This window comes from Lolium perenne, chromosome 4 (genome assembly GCF_019359855.2).
Source record: "Lolium perenne isolate Kyuss_39 chromosome 4, Kyuss_2.0, whole genome shotgun sequence".
In the NCBI taxonomy this organism is placed as follows: Eukaryota; Viridiplantae; Streptophyta; class Magnoliopsida; order Poales; family Poaceae; genus Lolium; species Lolium perenne.
In genome coordinates this window covers 107,620,563-107,637,066 of record NC_067247.2, presented here as the reverse complement: position 1 = coordinate 107,637,066, position 16,504 = coordinate 107,620,563, and the positions used below count along the sequence as shown (strand labels likewise).

The 16,504-nt window shown below is 43.9% G+C and overlaps 2 protein-coding genes across 7 annotated transcripts; both read right to left on the bottom strand.

The window, feature by feature from the left end:
- Nucleotides 1-324: 324 nt before the first annotated feature.
- On the bottom strand, nt 325-3,168 carry LOC127293580 (uncharacterized protein At4g15545-like). Of its 4 annotated transcripts, none has more exons than XM_051323219.2 (10): nt 2,759-3,167; nt 2,563-2,631; nt 1,947-2,000; nt 1,749-1,815; nt 1,589-1,660; nt 1,242-1,493; nt 1,100-1,145; nt 938-1,016; nt 725-844; nt 325-623 (listed from the first exon to the last, which is right to left on the bottom strand). In XM_051323219.2, exons 1-9 carry the CDS (start codon nt 3,041-3,043, stop codon nt 752-754), a joined length of 1,017 nt encoding a protein of 338 aa, XP_051179179.1. In that variant the 5' UTR covers nt 3,044-3,167; the 3' UTR covers nt 325-623; nt 725-751. The 4 variants fall into 4 exon arrangements, with proteins under 4 accessions (XP_051179179.1, XP_051179178.1, XP_051179180.1 ...); XM_051323218.2 differs by having other exon boundaries at nt 1,242-1,496; nt 2,759-3,166; XM_051323220.2 differs by lacking the exon at nt 1,589-1,660 and having other exon boundaries at nt 1,242-1,496; nt 2,759-3,168.
- Nucleotides 3,169-5,213: 2,045 nt separating this feature from the next.
- On the bottom strand, nt 5,214-12,689 carry LOC127293579 (membralin-like protein At1g60995). 3 transcript variants are annotated; one of them, XM_051323217.2, is made up of 15 exons: nt 12,414-12,687; nt 10,666-10,728; nt 10,482-10,512; nt 10,084-10,256; nt 9,566-9,647; nt 9,352-9,413; nt 8,161-8,255; nt 7,886-7,965; nt 7,602-7,685; nt 7,237-7,353; nt 7,064-7,149; nt 6,841-6,947; nt 6,564-6,655; nt 6,384-6,460; nt 5,214-6,052 (listed from the first exon to the last, which is right to left on the bottom strand). In XM_051323217.2, the coding sequence occupies exons 1-15, from the start codon at nt 12,576-12,578 to the stop codon at nt 5,594-5,596; spliced, it is 1,773 nt and encodes a 590-aa protein (XP_051179177.1). In that variant the 5' UTR covers nt 12,579-12,687; the 3' UTR covers nt 5,214-5,593. The 3 variants fall into 3 exon arrangements, with proteins under 3 accessions (XP_051179177.1, XP_051179176.1, XP_071674843.1); XM_051323216.2 differs by having other exon boundaries at nt 10,350-10,512; nt 12,414-12,686; XM_071818742.1 differs by having other exon boundaries at nt 10,084-10,512; nt 12,414-12,689.
- Nucleotides 12,690-16,504: the final 3,815 nt, after the last annotated feature.

Sequence of the window (16,504 nt, the reverse complement as noted above, 5' to 3'; positions counted from 1 at the left end):
GTGCAACCATATTAGATCACGCAGAACAGAACAAAAGAAAACTCCCCTGGAGATCAGATAAACCATTGCAGCTGAAGCTATAGCAAGGCTTGAAATAGATTCATGTTTTTCTCTCTGTTGCAATTATACAATGCTTGCTGGCTACCACGTGTGATCTGGAACGAAATTCAGCAACAAAATGCTGCCAGATTTCACCAAGTATATTCAATTCACGCAGAACAGAACAAAAGAAAAGAAAACTCTCTTTCAGTTAAGAACCTAGGTAGAGATCAGATAAACCATTACAGCTGAAGCTATAGCAAGGCTTGAAATTCATGCAGAACGGAACAAAAGAAAGCTCTCCTTCGGTTTAAAACCTAGGTAGATATCAGATAACCATTGCATCTGAAGTTACAACAAGGCTTGAAATAGGTTCAAGTTTTTCTTTCTGTTGCAATTATACAATGCTTGCTGGCTACCGTGCGTGATCTGAAACGAAATTCAGCAACAAAATGCTGCCAGATTTCACCAAGTACAGCCCCTTGCTCAGAGAGGTCCATTCATTTCATGACTGAAAATTGCAGTTGGGCATCGCAGACAACTCTAGATGTCATAAGTTATCCAGCACAATAACTTCATCTTGTCTGCAATTTTATCAAAAAGAATGTAAGATATTCATTACCACAAAACTCTCGATATATAAACTGTGTATGATGGAACTCTTTAGTTCGGTAAGAAACCTTACCAGCAGAAACAATGTGAATCATGTGCCCTACGGCAAGCTGCGGTTCAGTAAGCCTTGAAAAGACAGGTACAAGTCCTTGCTCTCTGGACCAAATATCTCTTCAGCCTTCTTGAGAGTTTCCTGGTTTGGAAGTAAATATGGGAAGTTATTCTCTGCCGCCATGGCACACATAAACTTAATCCATAAATTAACAAACAGATGCTCGTGACCAACCTCTCGTGACTGCTTATGAGCATTGAGCTCTTTGATGTTGGCTAAAAACGCTCCAAATTGTTCATATGATAGACGGCTCCTGCAATTGTAATGGTGCTTTATGAAATTTGATACAGGCATTTTAGTTGCTGTTCAAGATGTAAAGAGCAAGAGATCACTGACCTGGCCTGACGGAAGAATTCTTTTCCATCAATACGAGGAGTGCGACCTGAAACCCAAGCATCAACCATATTCAACATATCTGGTTGTATACAACAACTGAAGGCAGTGACATGTCTTCTGAATTAGTAAGAATAAATGATACCTGGGTTGGGACGTCCCCTTGGAGGTGAGTTTGCTGCAGTTGACTGCTTGCTTGAATACCATGGTGTCATTGACATGTGTCCCTCCATTCGAGTTTTTGAGGGTGAGGTAGCTCCAGACATCAGCTTTGGCGTCGCTGTGGTAGACATTCCTCTTGGCGAAGCAGTGGTAGACATCAAGTTCGGGGTGGCTTCTGGCGTAAGGCGTTGGCTGATGTGTGGCGAGAGGGCGTACTTTTGGACTGGAGGCCTTGCTGCTGTACCAGACAGATTTATGGAAAATGCACACATCATTGTCAGAATGGATTGAGAACATCAAGATAGACAATCAACAGGAAGCTAAGGAGACCTTCTCTGGTTGTGCTTCCAACATCCACAGAACCATTCAATAGATTTGTTGTAGAATGGCTGATAGTTCCATCTTTAACAATCAAAAGATGATATTAGTCAGGGATTTGTTTCAGGTATTTCCAATGTAACATAAAAAACAAAAGTTTTTTCAGATATACCTCCACAGGACGAGGTTTTGGATGATACTGACAGATCACATGTTGTAATGTCGACTGTTTCTTGTGGCTGCTTAGAAGGATTCAGCACAGAATTAAAATAAAACTGTGAACAATTACCATAAACTAGCGGAAGAAAATAACACATGCAGAGAGACACCGTTTAATGAAGTGATTGATCTGATAAGTAGATGAACGTACCGATGAGCTATCATCACGGAGCGACTGCATCAGATGCCTCTTGAATGACTCCAGCTGTAATAGAGCAAAAATTCAGAATGACGTCGAGCATAGAAGTTAAAGGGGAAAAAACACTAATTGACAAGCTGAACAATCATCTGACTTGGTCCTTAAATAGAACAGTGTGTCTCTTTTCAATCCTACAAAGTAAAAAATTGGGGCACACGTTCGTTCAGTCCTAGCATGAATTGTTGGAACCCTATGGCAGGCCATTATGCCATTTCACCAGAACAAATCCAATTGAATATCTTCCTACCAGTCCTTAGATCAAGTACAGTCGGCCAAAATGTCCTTGATTTGCTATCGTTATGGGTGGTACTAAAAATGTCATTAATTCTTCACTTCTTTTGTAGAATCTCACACCTACATCTAGCCCACCGATTTACACTTCAAGCTGAATATTACTAGAAATCAACGGCATCTACACATAACAAGTTTCACTACTTGTCCCAACCTCCCTCCACAACAAGTTGCCAAAATGGAGTCTTTCAGGACCTACAGTTGCACAAACCACTACGCAGACGAATGGCTGCCGCAAGGATAGCAAGAGGAAGAGGTGAGCGTCAAAAGAGAGCACCTTCTGCAGGTCGCGCGCCTGCTTCTTGGACGTCTGCGCCAGCGAGTCCCGCTCCTTGCTGAGCTTAATCTGCACCCGCCGCCGCAAAAGCAGCAAACATCAAACCCTCGTCAGCCAGCATAACCGAACCGAAAAAAACGAGACGGAAAGCGGAGCTCTTGCTTGCTCGCGAGGCGGGGCGGGGGGAGGTACCCACATTGTCCTCGAGCGCGGCGCGGAGCCTGGCGTTGGTCTCCTGCAGCGCGCGGTCGAGCAGCGCGACGCGCTCCCGCAGCTCGGCGTTCTCGCGGTCCTTGTCCGCGGCGCCGTCCCGGAGGCGCGCCGCCTCCCGCTCGAGCGCCGTGACCCGGCCGGCGACGGCCAGCGCCGTGATGCGGCGCGCCAGATCCAGCTGCTCGTAGGGGTCCCGCGGCAGCACCGCCAGGACGTCGTCCGGGAGCGAGAACTCCGACACGCCCAGCCCTCCCTCCGACGGCGGCATGGCAAGCGGCGAGATCGATCAACGGAGGTGTGGGAGAGGATTGGTCTGGGTTTTGCTGCTTGGGTTGCTCCGCTCCGGAGGATGAGAGAGAGAGAGATAGCGGAAAGGGACCACTGGTGTGTGCGCGTTGGGGAATTTTCGGATTTGAAATTGGGGCGCTCGGCTCGGCGGCGGAAGCGAGGTTTCAAATTGTTTTTCGGGGGTCCCGGTCCTGCATCGGTTCTGTTGAGCGAATGGTAGCTCAAATTAGCAATTGTTTGAAACCGGGGCAGTGATGTTGCAGGGAGATTCAGGTACAAAACGAGAATAATAAAGCTGCTTGAGTGCAAAAGGAGAAAGTTTTATCTCGTTTTGAAGAACGGTGATCTCAAACAAAGATGGTCTAGTGCTGGAATTCAGCCTGCCTGTTCCCTCGGCTCCGAGCAAGGCTTCCGTTTACTTTTGTTCAGATCCATTTACTTATTTTAGAGATGAACTTCCGAACTAGGCAGACCCAACGTAGCAGCAGCAAATTATCTGTATGCCAGTGGTCAAACTGAGATTAATAACTCGACTTGCCAACGGTTTCTTTTTCACGGGTACATGGTCCTTCATCACGGGTATGCAACGAACCAAAGACATCGGAAATCATTTTGGCCCATAGGTGTAGATGCACCTATTACTGAAAAAAATTAAAATATCTAAAAATTTGAAAATAAATTCGGGGTGTACTTCCACATATTCTATACCTGCACACAAAGTGACGTGAAAAAATATTTTTTTCTATGGCCTGTGCAAAAAAGACAATTTCTGATGCTCAAAAAAGTTTTTAACGAGACATTTATTTGTCTTTTTTACATAGGCCACATAAAATATTTTTTTCCTGCAAAACTTTCATGAGATAACATAAGATGTTCGGATGCACGATGAGGAATTTTATTCCATTTTAAAATGAATTTAAATTTTAGTTTTCCTAATAGGTGCATCTACACCTATGAGCCAAAACGCCTTGTCCCCAAGACAAGGCATAAAATCAGAGTTCTACTAAAACCAACAAAAAAATAGCGCGCTATTTCAGAACGTATTTAAAAAGTAAGCGCTACGCTATGCAGATTTGGCTCGCTATGGCACTAATCATGCAATTAGTGGTGCTATGCGTGTTATTTTTCGTATTGTTATAGCGGCGCTATTTTTATAGCGTTGTAACGGTGCTATTTTTTACAGGAAAATCGAGCAGCCGATTAGCTATTTTGGATCTTTTGCCCTACGAGCTTCTTAAATCCCCATTCTAACCGTAGTCATTCAACCCGTTGGAAACCACGGAATCACATAGACAATTCCCACTCCTCCTACACGACGCGTATATGTTGAAGAAGAAGAATCGACATCACAACGAGTAAGAGCTACTGCTGCAATCTGCGTAAGAAGAAGTTTCTTCTAGTTTTTCGTTATGATGAGTTGCAATGTGCGGTTCTTCTTTTGAATCAGTTGATGATGGAATGTATTATCCATCTAGTTTATCTTATTTTGATTAATTACTACTTCTGCTATGTAGTTGGATCTTTAATTATTTGCATGTTGGCAAGTTAATTAGTTATCTACTTGTCTACTTGTTAAACTGACAAATCTTCATCTTTCAGTGCGATCAAGACTTTGTTAATTTAATTTGTTGATTGTTGTGATATGGATAATTTTTGAGCTGCTCAAATCATTAGTATACATACTACATTTGTTATTTTTAATTTTTTTGTGAAACGCTATTTTGTAAAATAGCACCCTATTAGCACGTTATAATCTTCGTAGCGTATTTTGGAAGATCACGCTATTTTATTTCGCGCGCTATTTTTTTCCTTGACTAAAACGCCCAAGACAAGGCATAAAATCAGAGTTCTACTAAAACGCACACTCAGTGAGTCTCGGTGATCTTAAGATGCACAAGGATAAGGCCTGAAATCCGACAAATTTATCGACTTTTTGCAACCAAAAGAAGGGGTTTTCGATTCACCTTTGAAACATTCCTAACAAATAAGCCCAAACAAAATGTCCCTCCTCACCAAAAACCATTCAGTCATAGTAACACCAGAAGACCTCATTCAGCTTCCACGAGGCAGCATTCATCAGGAAACATTCAAGTCATGTCTTATGTGCAACAAGTTGAATAAAACTGTGAGCATTCAGCAGGAACAACATGTGCAACAAGTCATACCATTCATTACCAGCATTCTGCGGTACTACTACATGATGCCCCTCCCACCTATAGGAAGAAGACTTTTGTACAAGACTTGAACTGGCATCCCCATTGAGACGGTAGGAATGTACATATACCATGATTAGATACAGTTTCAGCAACCTTACCGAACAACCAAAAAGAGATGAACATATCAGAGACAACATGGCATTCCCAGCCGACGCCGGTCTGTAAGCTGCTATGTATATTCGTCATTATCCTGTGAAGGGGGGCACTGCGGTCGGGTACAAACAATCAGCTTAAGGACATATGACCGTCGCCCAGTCACCCGCTGCGCTTGGCATTTCGTCTGTCAGTCCACCTTCACTTTTATCGTCATGTTTCTACGTCACCTGTTCATTTTCATTTCGAGGCGGATCGATGTAATCCTGGCCATGGTCACGGACATCTCTAAACATGGAGAAGAAAGAAACTATGCCGTCTGAAGCACTGCCTCCCAACAGCCACAGCAAAAGTGAAGCAAGTGGATTCAAGGAAGCCGAGCCTGCAGGGGCATTGCCAGCTTGCTGGGGATTTTGGTCTTGATATTGGAGAGGGTTGCTGGCTGCTGCCTCGGCGTTTTCGTTGAGTTGGCCCTCTTGTTGGTTCCTCGTAGGCTCATCCTGAGGCATTAGGGTATCTGTTTCACGAGCAGCAACTGGGCCATCATTAATAGCGCCAGGGTCCCTCACATTCACCCTTGCAATATGTAATGTCGACGTATAGATGGTAGAGGATGTAATTTGAACACCCTGTTGGTGCATGTGAGCTCGGCTTCTAATGAATCTCTGCAGGGCTGGCACCTGACACACAACAAGCCAATCTCAAGTAAAAATACCATCGGTGACAAGGAAATGGTAGAGCTTTTGAACCCATTATACGATCCTCACACCATACTGTGTTCTTAGATCAGTAGCAAACTGATTGAGATCAGGTAATCTTTCTGGTTTAATGCATGAAAAGTGTGACCAGAGATACATCTTAAGCAGATTTTAGAACGGAACAGATCAACGTGCCAAAGGACCAAAGTGTGAACTGGGATTTACATGCTTGAATATCAAACAAGATAGTAACACGACACGATAAAGAGTGAAACATATAAAGCTACAGTGACAACTAGGACATTTAACTCACCTCAAAACGATTCCAGAAGTACAAGATCAGATGCTGCATGAATGCTGCCGTCGCAGAGAAAGCCAGATACGAGAAGCCTAACAAAGAATACATCATATTGCAAATCATGTAGCTATAAGATACTCTCATTAGTTTGTGAATAGTAAGTCCCAAAAAACATATCCAAATCCAACTACATACCATAGGTATATGAGAAGAAGTAGATGTGGAAAACCAGAAAATACAGCAAGAAAAATCGAGGAAAGAACTGCATTGATATAGATGTGCGGACGCTGCAAAAAATGGAAGATTTAAATTAGTTCAGTTTAAGATTCGATTTGTATTGCTCTAACTGGCCTTTCAGCAGTTTAGTGAAATCCTACTTATTCCTTCACAATTTTACACATGCATAATACTATGGGATGGAGGGGGTAGGATGGAAGGTTCAAATCATAGAACATTTCAGTAGTACGTTTACCTGATCATTGTGAACAGCTCGCATAACCATACAAGAGTCAAAACAAGGAAAGCGAGCAACTGGTCATCATAGAACTCGAACAGAAAAAAGAGGATCCCAATCATAATCTACAGAGATCAAAGCAGAAGAATTAACAAGTTATGTAGAATTTTGTGAAGTACATAGGTATACATTTTGAACATGAATTTCAGTTACTTAAGTATCTTGAAGAGTTTTGCCATACCGGAACAAAAACCAACGATTCAATGACATGCACAAATATCAGTTGAAATGTGGGCAGCTGGTGGCGTGCATGGTGTTGAAGCTGCACTGAAATTTCAAGGAAGGAAACAATATATTATTTATTATTCATTTACTAACTAGTAGTTTCCATAACCTACATGAAGAAACACAAACCTGTGAACCTAAGCATGCGGGATTGTGTTTCTCTCAGGGTAAATGACACAGACATGGTGGTTGTGAAGAATACAAAGAGTGACATCAGAAGAACACCACATTTTGTCACAAAGTAATCTGTAAACAGAAAAGGTATGAGATGCATCAGAATTCAATAGGCATAAATGACATATGAAAATCAATCCAAGGGCTGTGCTGTTACAAAAATTGAAACTATTCCGGTTCCACATTTGCTAATCAAACTTGGCTACAAGATTAGCATCTGAATCTCATCAGGTATTAAACAACACTAAAACACCGTCAGAATACAATGCATTGGCAGGTCAACAATTGAGAGAACAAAAGTTTTGAAACTATACACGTACCTCCAAATCTTGTAGGACCTGTTGGCGGCTCATGCCCATAACTAAGATCATAAAGCTCCTTCGTCTGAAAGTTGTATAGATAACCTGCATGTTATACCAAGGGAAACAAATCTATCATAATGGGCCGTGTTGAAGAAATAAAAATTGAGTGCTAAAGTCTGCCTTTTAACATGCCTCCAAGCAAGTCCAGTGCATCATTAGTTTATAAAGATGGACTAAGTATGCGACAGTTAAACATTATAATATTTAGGACCAGCACTAGTACAGTCATATCAGAAGCGTACCATGACCAGGAGAATTCACTAAGCTGTTTGTAAGGATAGTATCATAGCCAACAATGCTGTTTATCAAAAGCTGCTGCCACCTGAAAAGAAAAATGAGAGACATAAATATTTCTTGTTTGCTTGTGTCGACATAAATGTATTTTCTAATTTTTCACCCATGAAAATTCTTAAGGTCATGACATAATCAACAATAGTATGGTCAAATTTTGTAAGGTGTACATGCATAAGAAAGCCTACTAACGAGGGGAGGGGGTAACGAAATGCTTAATAATTACCTGTTCCCAAAGCAAGGATTTCGAGCAGAAATTGTGATGTTTATAGTTCGGACACCATGACGAATTTTGGATCCTTCAGAAAGCAAGAAATATCCCTGTAGGAAAGAAAGTAACAGATAAGGAAACTCTTGAAGTGAATACTAGTCAAACTACAACGCTAGCATGTGTACAATCATTAAAGTTAGTGGTAATGACTGCCTTCAACCCTTGAACGACTTCATGGAGTTACTATGAAGAGAAAAAATGTATTGAAGCTCTCTAAAATTATGTGATTCTCCCACTTTCCTCCCCCGAATATTCAATTTACATTCTGTGCACCATAAAACTTGCTCTTTTTGCACCGCAAGTGGCATCTGCCGTTAGCTAGCAGATCTCTCTGTCATAGCTTTCATCGAGTGTATGTTGTGGCATCGCATAGTATGGCATGGCTAAACACGGGTAGTATGTACTTCATACAAGTCATGAGAGATTCCTCAAAAAAAAAAAAAAGTCATGAGAGTAAATTCAGAACTGCATTAATTTTGGATTTCTAATCAGCTACAGCCGACATGCCTTACAAGTAAAGAGCAAGCGACCAGTCAGCACAACAACACGAAACTCTACCTCGCCGCACAGCACGAGGGCCTCAACGCCGTGAGCCAGATCATCGCCGAAATGAACATGCAGATGAACAGCACCAGGCAGGAGTTCGACAGCGAGGTCGCGGAGATCCGTGTCAGTGTGTCACCATGATCAACTAGCCCAATGAGGCAGAGGAGACGACGCTGATCAAGTGCTCATCACTATCAGGGAGGGGTTTCCTTGACAGTGATGGTCAGCAAACTGCTCAAGCACCCCAATAAGAAAAGCAAGCAAGCCGAAATTGCAATTGGACATTTGCTCTTATCTCATGTTTCTGGGACATCATCGTTGCCTAAGGTGGGCCTTGGGGCAATTGCTTTACGACTTGCTTTGGGAGAGGCATTTTGGAGTTGTGCCAACGAACGCAAGTTTATGGAGCGCAGAATGTTGATTGAAAGTTCAAAGAGATAAGTGAGAAAGCCACACAACTTAAGGAGCTTCAACACATTTTTCTTTATTGAGAAGTACTATTTTCAGCAAAAGTTGCAGCAAGAAAGTTCATTAAGTAGTCAAGCACCATAGTGCACTGATCAAAGTGACCAGGTGATATCAATAAGCCAAGAACCTTACCTTCTCCACACCATATAAGTAGGTAGGCTCGAATGTTTTGCTTCTTTTCTCAAACCACTGCACTGTAACAAATAACATAAACCTAATGAGAAGCTCCATAAAATGAATACCGAGAATTTAGCAACCAGCACACAGGGATAAAAATTTCTACAAGCACCATTGTTGGAGGAAGAACAAGAGAATATGATCATTTTACTGCGAATGTGGACATTACCTGTTGTGGAAAGAAGATTATCTATGCTTGGTAACTGAAGATCCTTAATGATGTGGAGGAAGTCATTCCAGTTCGATCTGACCTGTTATTCATAGAAGGGAAGAAAAGATGACCCTTACCGTTTTATATGTATGATTAATAAAAGGTACATTAAAATCAGCATCGCGCAAATCACGAGAGCGACAACATGAAAGAAATCACGGTCTAGCTTTATGGAATTCAGTGTGGCGAATTATCTTAGTAGATGTCCCCTCCTATTAATCTGAATCTTTCGGATTTGATGGTATTGATAACATAAATCATGACAAATTCAGATGTGTTCCTCACACAACAAATTGAAAAGCTAACAAGCACCAAAAGTTTATTATTAGCACCTAACAACTTAGTTTTTCCTCTATGAAGGAATAATAATAGTTCTGTTACCTGCAAACATGATCTTCCAACAACCAGCTATAGAGGCAAAATTTGGAAAGGAACTACAAATACAGTGACTTTATGACACTGATCAAACTTCTTACCATTAGTTGGAGAGTATTATCTGAAACCTGCTTTATGTTCCTCCAAAATAAAATAACACGGGAGTACCACTTCCTGAATAAATATGTAACCGCTGCTTTAAATGATTCTTTAGCAGATAAAGGATGATGTGCAGAACCCTCTCCAGTTGTCTTCAACTCCGGTACAGGTACTCCTGGAATGATTGTAGTAACAATTGAGTCAGCTGCATCCTCTGAATGTGGTTCAAATTCTTTGTCTCCATTCCAAGATCTAAACATAATCTTACTCTTTCTAGCTCCAGGACCAACCCAAGTTGACCAAAACTTAGATGCCAAAATATTGAACTTATCACCATTAACCTCTAGAATTTTCTCAGCTGAACGCCCAAGGTTCTGGAGATCCATAATATAAGACGCACCTTTGCTGGCCCATAGTCCCCCACTGATTATCTACAACTCAAAAGCAGAATAGCACTTTAATGACCATACTACAATACCAATACGAAACATGAACAAGAGATTTCTAACAGTTAACAAAAATCACAGGGAGCCCTATTATACTGGAATTCCAGGTAAAGAGGTAGGAAAAGCATAAATACATACCTTGATTTGGACAAGTTGTGCTTCACCAAATTCAGTCCCAGAGAACTCACTTGAGCAGCCCGGCTTCGCATGGAAAAGACAACTCAAAGATTAGAGGCTACAAATACACAATAGACATATTGGCCAAAAACTTCAGATGGAAAAATATTAGCTAATGCCTAATGGGCAAAAAATTGAATGGCTTGATATTCTTCTTGTTTTCTTTAAAATACAAGGCTCTGTTTTTCCCAGCTAGTACGGTCTATGAAGCTATTTTTTGTCATGTTAACACTAGAAGGGGAATTTTAGAGAGCCTGCTTTTAGGATGTAGAAAGAAACAGACAAGAATGTGTGGACTGGACAATTATGATTACTTGGTGCTACGCATTAATATTCCCATGATAATTAATTTACAAGTATGTGTTAGTATTCTGTTTTGCGCTAAATTCTGTGCATTGATACATTATTTGTAAAAAAGGATGAACAAAGTAGTTAAATTATCCATTTATGATATTTTTATTCCAAGTTTCATGCATTAATATATTATTGGTATAAAGATGGATAAAATAGATAACCTGGATGAAGTAAAATTAATCATATGCTAGCCCAACGTGATAAACAATCAATATCCTTTATGGTACAATGTTAACGAGAAACCATGCAGGATGGGAGGCATCGACATGTACAAAGCTTAACTAATACTCGCTCCACAATAGAAGGTATATTAGTCTTTTTGCAGGACCAAGGAAGCCACTCAACTACAACTTATGGATTTATTTGCGCCTAATTAATGCCCTCGCCAGCCAGCGCTGCACAACCTCACACCGCGCGCACGCTCGAGCAGCCCATCCGCGCTCCCGCCTCAAGCACAAACAGGTTGCAGCAATTAATGCTCACGTCCAGTGCATGGCCGATTGAGCTGCCGTGAGCCCTGCTGCATGCACGCGGGATATGTACTGGCCGGGATTTCGCATTAGGGCTGCAGCTGGTCAGGCTTATGTACTGGGTGATTGATTTCTCTGCAACGGCTCGACCAACTAAGGCGGCCACCGGACCAGGGTTTGTGAGTGCTACTTCATACGCGCGCATCAACGGGAAAATAACGATGCGGGAATTGGATCAAAACAGAAAATTATAAATGCCCTGAGGGAGGGAGTAGGCTTGATAACACTATCTCGTTTGGGTATTTTCAAAGTGTATCATAGAACCTAAGCATTCCTTATACAAATTTGAAGAAGCCATTGCCACGAAGAGCCCAAAAGAGGGAATGAAAGCAACGGATGGTATAGATATGAAATTAGCACACTGTTGATTTGATGAAAGGCAAGAGAAACGGTACATTTCAACTTTTGTTCTGCTGGACTAGGTCGTCGGAATGCATAATGTTCAGTGGAAGCACTTGACCAGAATAAATCAAAACCAGGACATGGTTTGAAGTTCAAGTTACAGAAGCTGCTTAATCAGTAGTAACTAACACTGGACTAGTCCGGCAACAACTATCTATAGATGAAGTAAAAGCCGGTTCAAATCGACATGGTTTGAAATTAGACATGGTTTGACCAATTTTGAACCCAATTGGCGACGCAGTAGCCCTCTTGTTGAATCAAATCGCCGTGGTGAGCATGAATTCAACAGAAGCCCTGTGTGTCATAATAATTGCATATATACTAGAACCGCAGAAGGCTGGGCTAGGCTAGCTACCGGAATTGTATTTCTTCCTAACTAATCGGGCAGGAAAGGGCAGGGCAGGGCAGGGGGTAGGCTCTGACCTGCTGCACGAAGTTTGTGTGCATGACGACGAGCAGGCAGAAGAGCGCGACGGCGCCGGCGAGGTAGAGGTACTCGAGCGCGAGTCGGATCCGCGGGGTGAGCAGCTGCGAGAGCATCCCCGAGAGCCGCGCGTGCACCCGCAGGAACGTCTGCTCCGGATCCATCGCCCCCACCTCCCCGCCGGCGCCGCCGACCGCCTCCAAACCCTAGCCACCGAGCTTCGACTGGATTGGGCGGAGCAGATCGAGAATTCCGAGCGCCCCCCCAACCTCCGCCGGCCCGCCGCTCCGCTGGTCCTAATCCGGTCCTCCCTCGGGAAATTGGTTGGGGAAGTTGAGTTGAGTTGGGATTGGGATGGGATTTTTTTGAAATTTTCCGGGGCAGTTCGTATGTGTTTTAATACGTTTCGATATTTTTGTGACTTTTTTCTTTGTTGCTAATCAATGGTGGTGGGGTCCTTTCTTGGGGAACGGGCTATCTTAGCATGTGTGCCTGTCAGCGTGTGTAAAAGCGGCGGGCGGCGCGCACGCAGCAGCCAAGTTTACCGCTGGCGGCGGCACGTCGGTTCCGTGCCTCTGCCGGGAGATCTTTCATCTAAATTTGTATACTATATTTTAAAACCCTCTATCAAACTTTTATATTTTTGTGGCTTTTTATCATGTTTTATGGTGGATGTTTTAAAAAAAATATTTTCTTCGTTCACAAATAAGTGTACATATGGTTTTTCCAAGATAAATTATGAAGTTGAGTGAAAAATACATTGGGAATATGCATCTCTCCTCTAATTTTTTCACCACCAATGAGCTAAGTGCATGTAGAAAATAAGAAGAGCATGTACTCAATATTATTGGGTTTGATTTCCGTACGATACGAGAGAAGGCAATTAAAATGCATTGAGAAGATAGAAGTACACTCTTTTGTGGACAAAATTTAGAGCTAAATGTCTACTTATTTGAGGACAGAGGGAGTACATGATACGCCAATTAGGTTGGCTAGACTAAATTGACTTAGCCGTTGTTAGCCTGAAATAGCTATATCACATTATTTAGTTTGGCTAGTTTGCAAAAAAAAACTTGAATCCTCTAAAAATATTTTTAACCCTATGTGTAAAGAAACAGGTACACGCCATTTGGTTGGCTAGGTTCGTCGTTTTTAGCATAGATTTTGAGAAAACTTGTCAACCCAAGTGACGTGACCTCCATTTCAAGTAAGCCGTCATGCATATCATCACCAGGAATGCTCATAGAAGTATTAAAGTTTCAGAAGGGGCCAAAACTGTTCTAAAGTTTTCAAAAAGGCTACTTAGGACAAACAACTCATCTGCCGTGTGTGGAAATCTGCGGCTGACGTTCTCTCTCGACATGTGAGAATTTAGATTGTTTTCTACAAAGTTAATAGCAGTTTCGATTCATAACATGAGGTTGGATGGTTAGGAAGATAATGGCATCTATAGCGCACCAAAAATCAAATCTCGGGTTTGATATTTTGTTGTCTTAGCAAAAAAGATGGAATATCTTCCAGTGGGGCGCGTGTTTGCATCAATAGTGAGGTGTTTGTAGTGACTTTGTTAATCTTGAGACTCCCTGGATTAGCTTTCGGATGTGCTCATAAAGGTAGAAGACAGCACGGGGACGTCCCCCGGTCGACGTGCCACAGCGACATATGCCTCGCTGCTTACAGCAGGCCTGTTCATCGACTCACAAAGCCTCGTTGGCGATGGTGCTCTTTTGGATCTTGCAATGGTGGAGGCTCGGCGTCTCTTCTTGCGTTCGTCTCGGCGGCGTTGGAATTGGACGGCGGCCGCTGGCTACGGTGGTTGCAGGAAATCCTAGGGATCGTTTTGTATTTCTCGATCTTTTAGGATTTTATCTGCAAATTCAGGATAATCATTTTATCCCGGTTTGTCTTTTAGTTTCCACATGTGTTGCTTCATGTAACTTGATTTTTCATTAATGGAATATGTGGTTGCTCTAAAAAGGTAGAATGTGTATGCCTTTATAGGGGTGCTACCTCCAATATGAAAATGAGTTAATAACCTTTTTGTAAAAATTAAATTACTAGCAGCCAAAATACTCAATGCGATATTATCTGACTGACGCAAAATATATTTTTATACCCAATTGATAAAAAGTGCTACGTGGGCCGACCAGCTAGCTTTTTGTAACTTCACGGTCAAAAACGATGAGGAGCCTCCTAGCTGATTCACTTTTACTGTTTCTTAATTCCATAAATACTACTTACTCACTACTATTGGAAATAGATCTAGTCTTACGTGATCCACGAGTGGTACTCTTTTATAAACAGATTTGAAATAACGAAATAAAAAGTGCTTTATGAATTGATCGAGGCCTCTTGCCCTCCGAAGTTACTCCATGAGAGGATCATGTACGTCCCAGTGCTGGCTTTCTCATTTGCCATTGTTTTAGGACAAAATCAAGCCCACACTACTGTTGCACATCTATTCGCATCTCCCAGTTGATTAGTGCTGCATTTTAAACGTAAGGCTCGAAGTGAGCCCGGCTTTGAATTAACGAAGTCATTAACCGGTCAGGAGTTACATCAAGATTACAACACACACGCGCCAAGCGTACAACCCAAACCGCAACACAAAACAACACAGAATAGCAAGCCGACGCGCCATATGATCTAGGAAGAGGGAGCTTTGTCTTCTGTTGCACCGGAGTGATCGTGACCGAATCCACGCCAACGAACCTCCACCGCACCAAGTCTGCAGCTCAAGGGGGAACTCAGCGACGGGCCGGCCACCAGGCAGAGCTTGAGGAACCAAAGGAGGGGGGTCTTGCGGCGACGCCTCCAAGAAGGTGCATGGCGCAAGAATGCGTCATCGTCGTCGGCAGAGAAGGACCTGCAAAGTTTTCACCCAGACCCGGGCAGCACCACCCATGGAGCTCAGGCTAGGTCCAGACCAAACACACAACATCATCCCCCGGCGTTGGGATAGGCACACCGGCAAGAGCTGCGACCAGACGCCGACCTAGCAAAGCCCCCCAAGGCGCTAGGAAGGAAATCAGCTACCGCAGCCAACCGTGTAAAAGCAGCCAGGCCGACGTTGTGAGAGGGTTGCGACACCATCGAGAGGTCACACGGTGTTCCACAAAGCACTACCAGAGAAGCTTACACGAAGCGAGGCCTCCAAGAGGAGCAGATTGAGGCGGAGGGATGGAATCCATCTTTTCGAACAGGAGGGCCATCATCGGGACGCCTTCAACAAGGGAACGACACCCGCAGGTGACGCCGTCGCCGGCACAGGACAGAGCCATGCGCAACTTTCACCGAGGACCAAACCTGGATAGAAAATCCGGACGTCGTCGCGAGGACGTAGAGTGAACAAGGCGGAGAACACTGCCGCGCCTCCAACCTAAGATGCACTATGAGCTAGCCCCAACTCGACTCAACTGCAGAAAACACGTGCTGGCTGGAGGATGAACGCAAACGCAACATCAGCACCAGCGCAACCGTGAAGGTTGGAGGGAAAAGACCACAGCCGCGAAAGCAGCTGTAGCCCAGGACGTGCCGCCGCCCTCGGCGAGCACACGCTAGCCTAGGGACCCTTCCCTGAAACAGCTAGCCAACATCGGAAGCGCCCAGCGAAGACCGAGGGCCACCGACACGAACGGGCGAAGAAGCCGTTGGATCTATACCTAACAGACCAAGCACGAACGCGAAGAACAATGGAGGCACGGTGTTGGAGGGTGTCCACACGCGGACGCAAAACGCACCCGCGGACCATCCACGGACCTCGCAGATTTCAGCCGGGCCTCATGCCCAAATCTGGCCGCCAAACCCCGAGCCCAACACCATTGTCGGCGGCCACGCCACCGCCGCGTCCGAGGCCCACATCACCCGCCCCAGCGAGGATGGACAACTGACCGAGCCCTGGCAGGCCCAGATCTGGGCCCACAAGCCCAGATCCGACCAAACCCTAGCCGCCAGCAGCCGCCACCGGCGACCGGCCGACGCACGAGGCGCCACACCACCAGAAGCAGCTGGCGGCCGGAGCAGCAGAGCCGCGCCGGCCAGGGGTCACCGCGCCGCCGTACGGGCGCGACCTGCCTGATGAGCCTCGCCG

What these genes read in the sequence shown, in the direction of transcription:
- LOC127293580 (XM_051323218.2), bottom strand. Translation starts at nt 3,043, where the DNA reads ATGCCGCCGTCGGAGGGAGGGCTGGGCGTGTCGGAGTTCTCGCTCCCG. An exon ending in GCGCCGCGCTCGAGGACAAT is followed by an intron (nt 2,632 to 2,758) that starts GTGGGTACCTCC and finishes CGGCGGGTGCAG; the next exon opens with ATTAAGCTCAGCAAGGAGCG. An exon ending in AAGGGGACGTCCCAACCCAG is followed by an intron (nt 1,146 to 1,241) that starts GTATCATTTATT and finishes CTTGGGTTTCAG; the next exon opens with GTCGCACTCCTCGTATTGAT.
- LOC127293579 (XM_071818742.1), bottom strand. Translation starts at nt 12,578, where the DNA reads ATGGATCCGGAGCAGACGTTCCTGCGGGTGCACGCGCGGCTCTCGGGG. An exon ending in ACACAAACTTCGTGCAGCAG is followed by an intron (nt 10,729 to 12,413) that starts GTCAGAGCCTAC and finishes TTCCATGCGAAG; the next exon opens with CCGGGCTGCTCAAGTGAGTT. An exon ending in CACAACTTGTCCAAATCAAG is followed by an intron (nt 10,513 to 10,665) that starts GTATGTATTTAT and finishes TTTGAGTTGTAG; the next exon opens with ATAATCAGTGGGGGACTATG.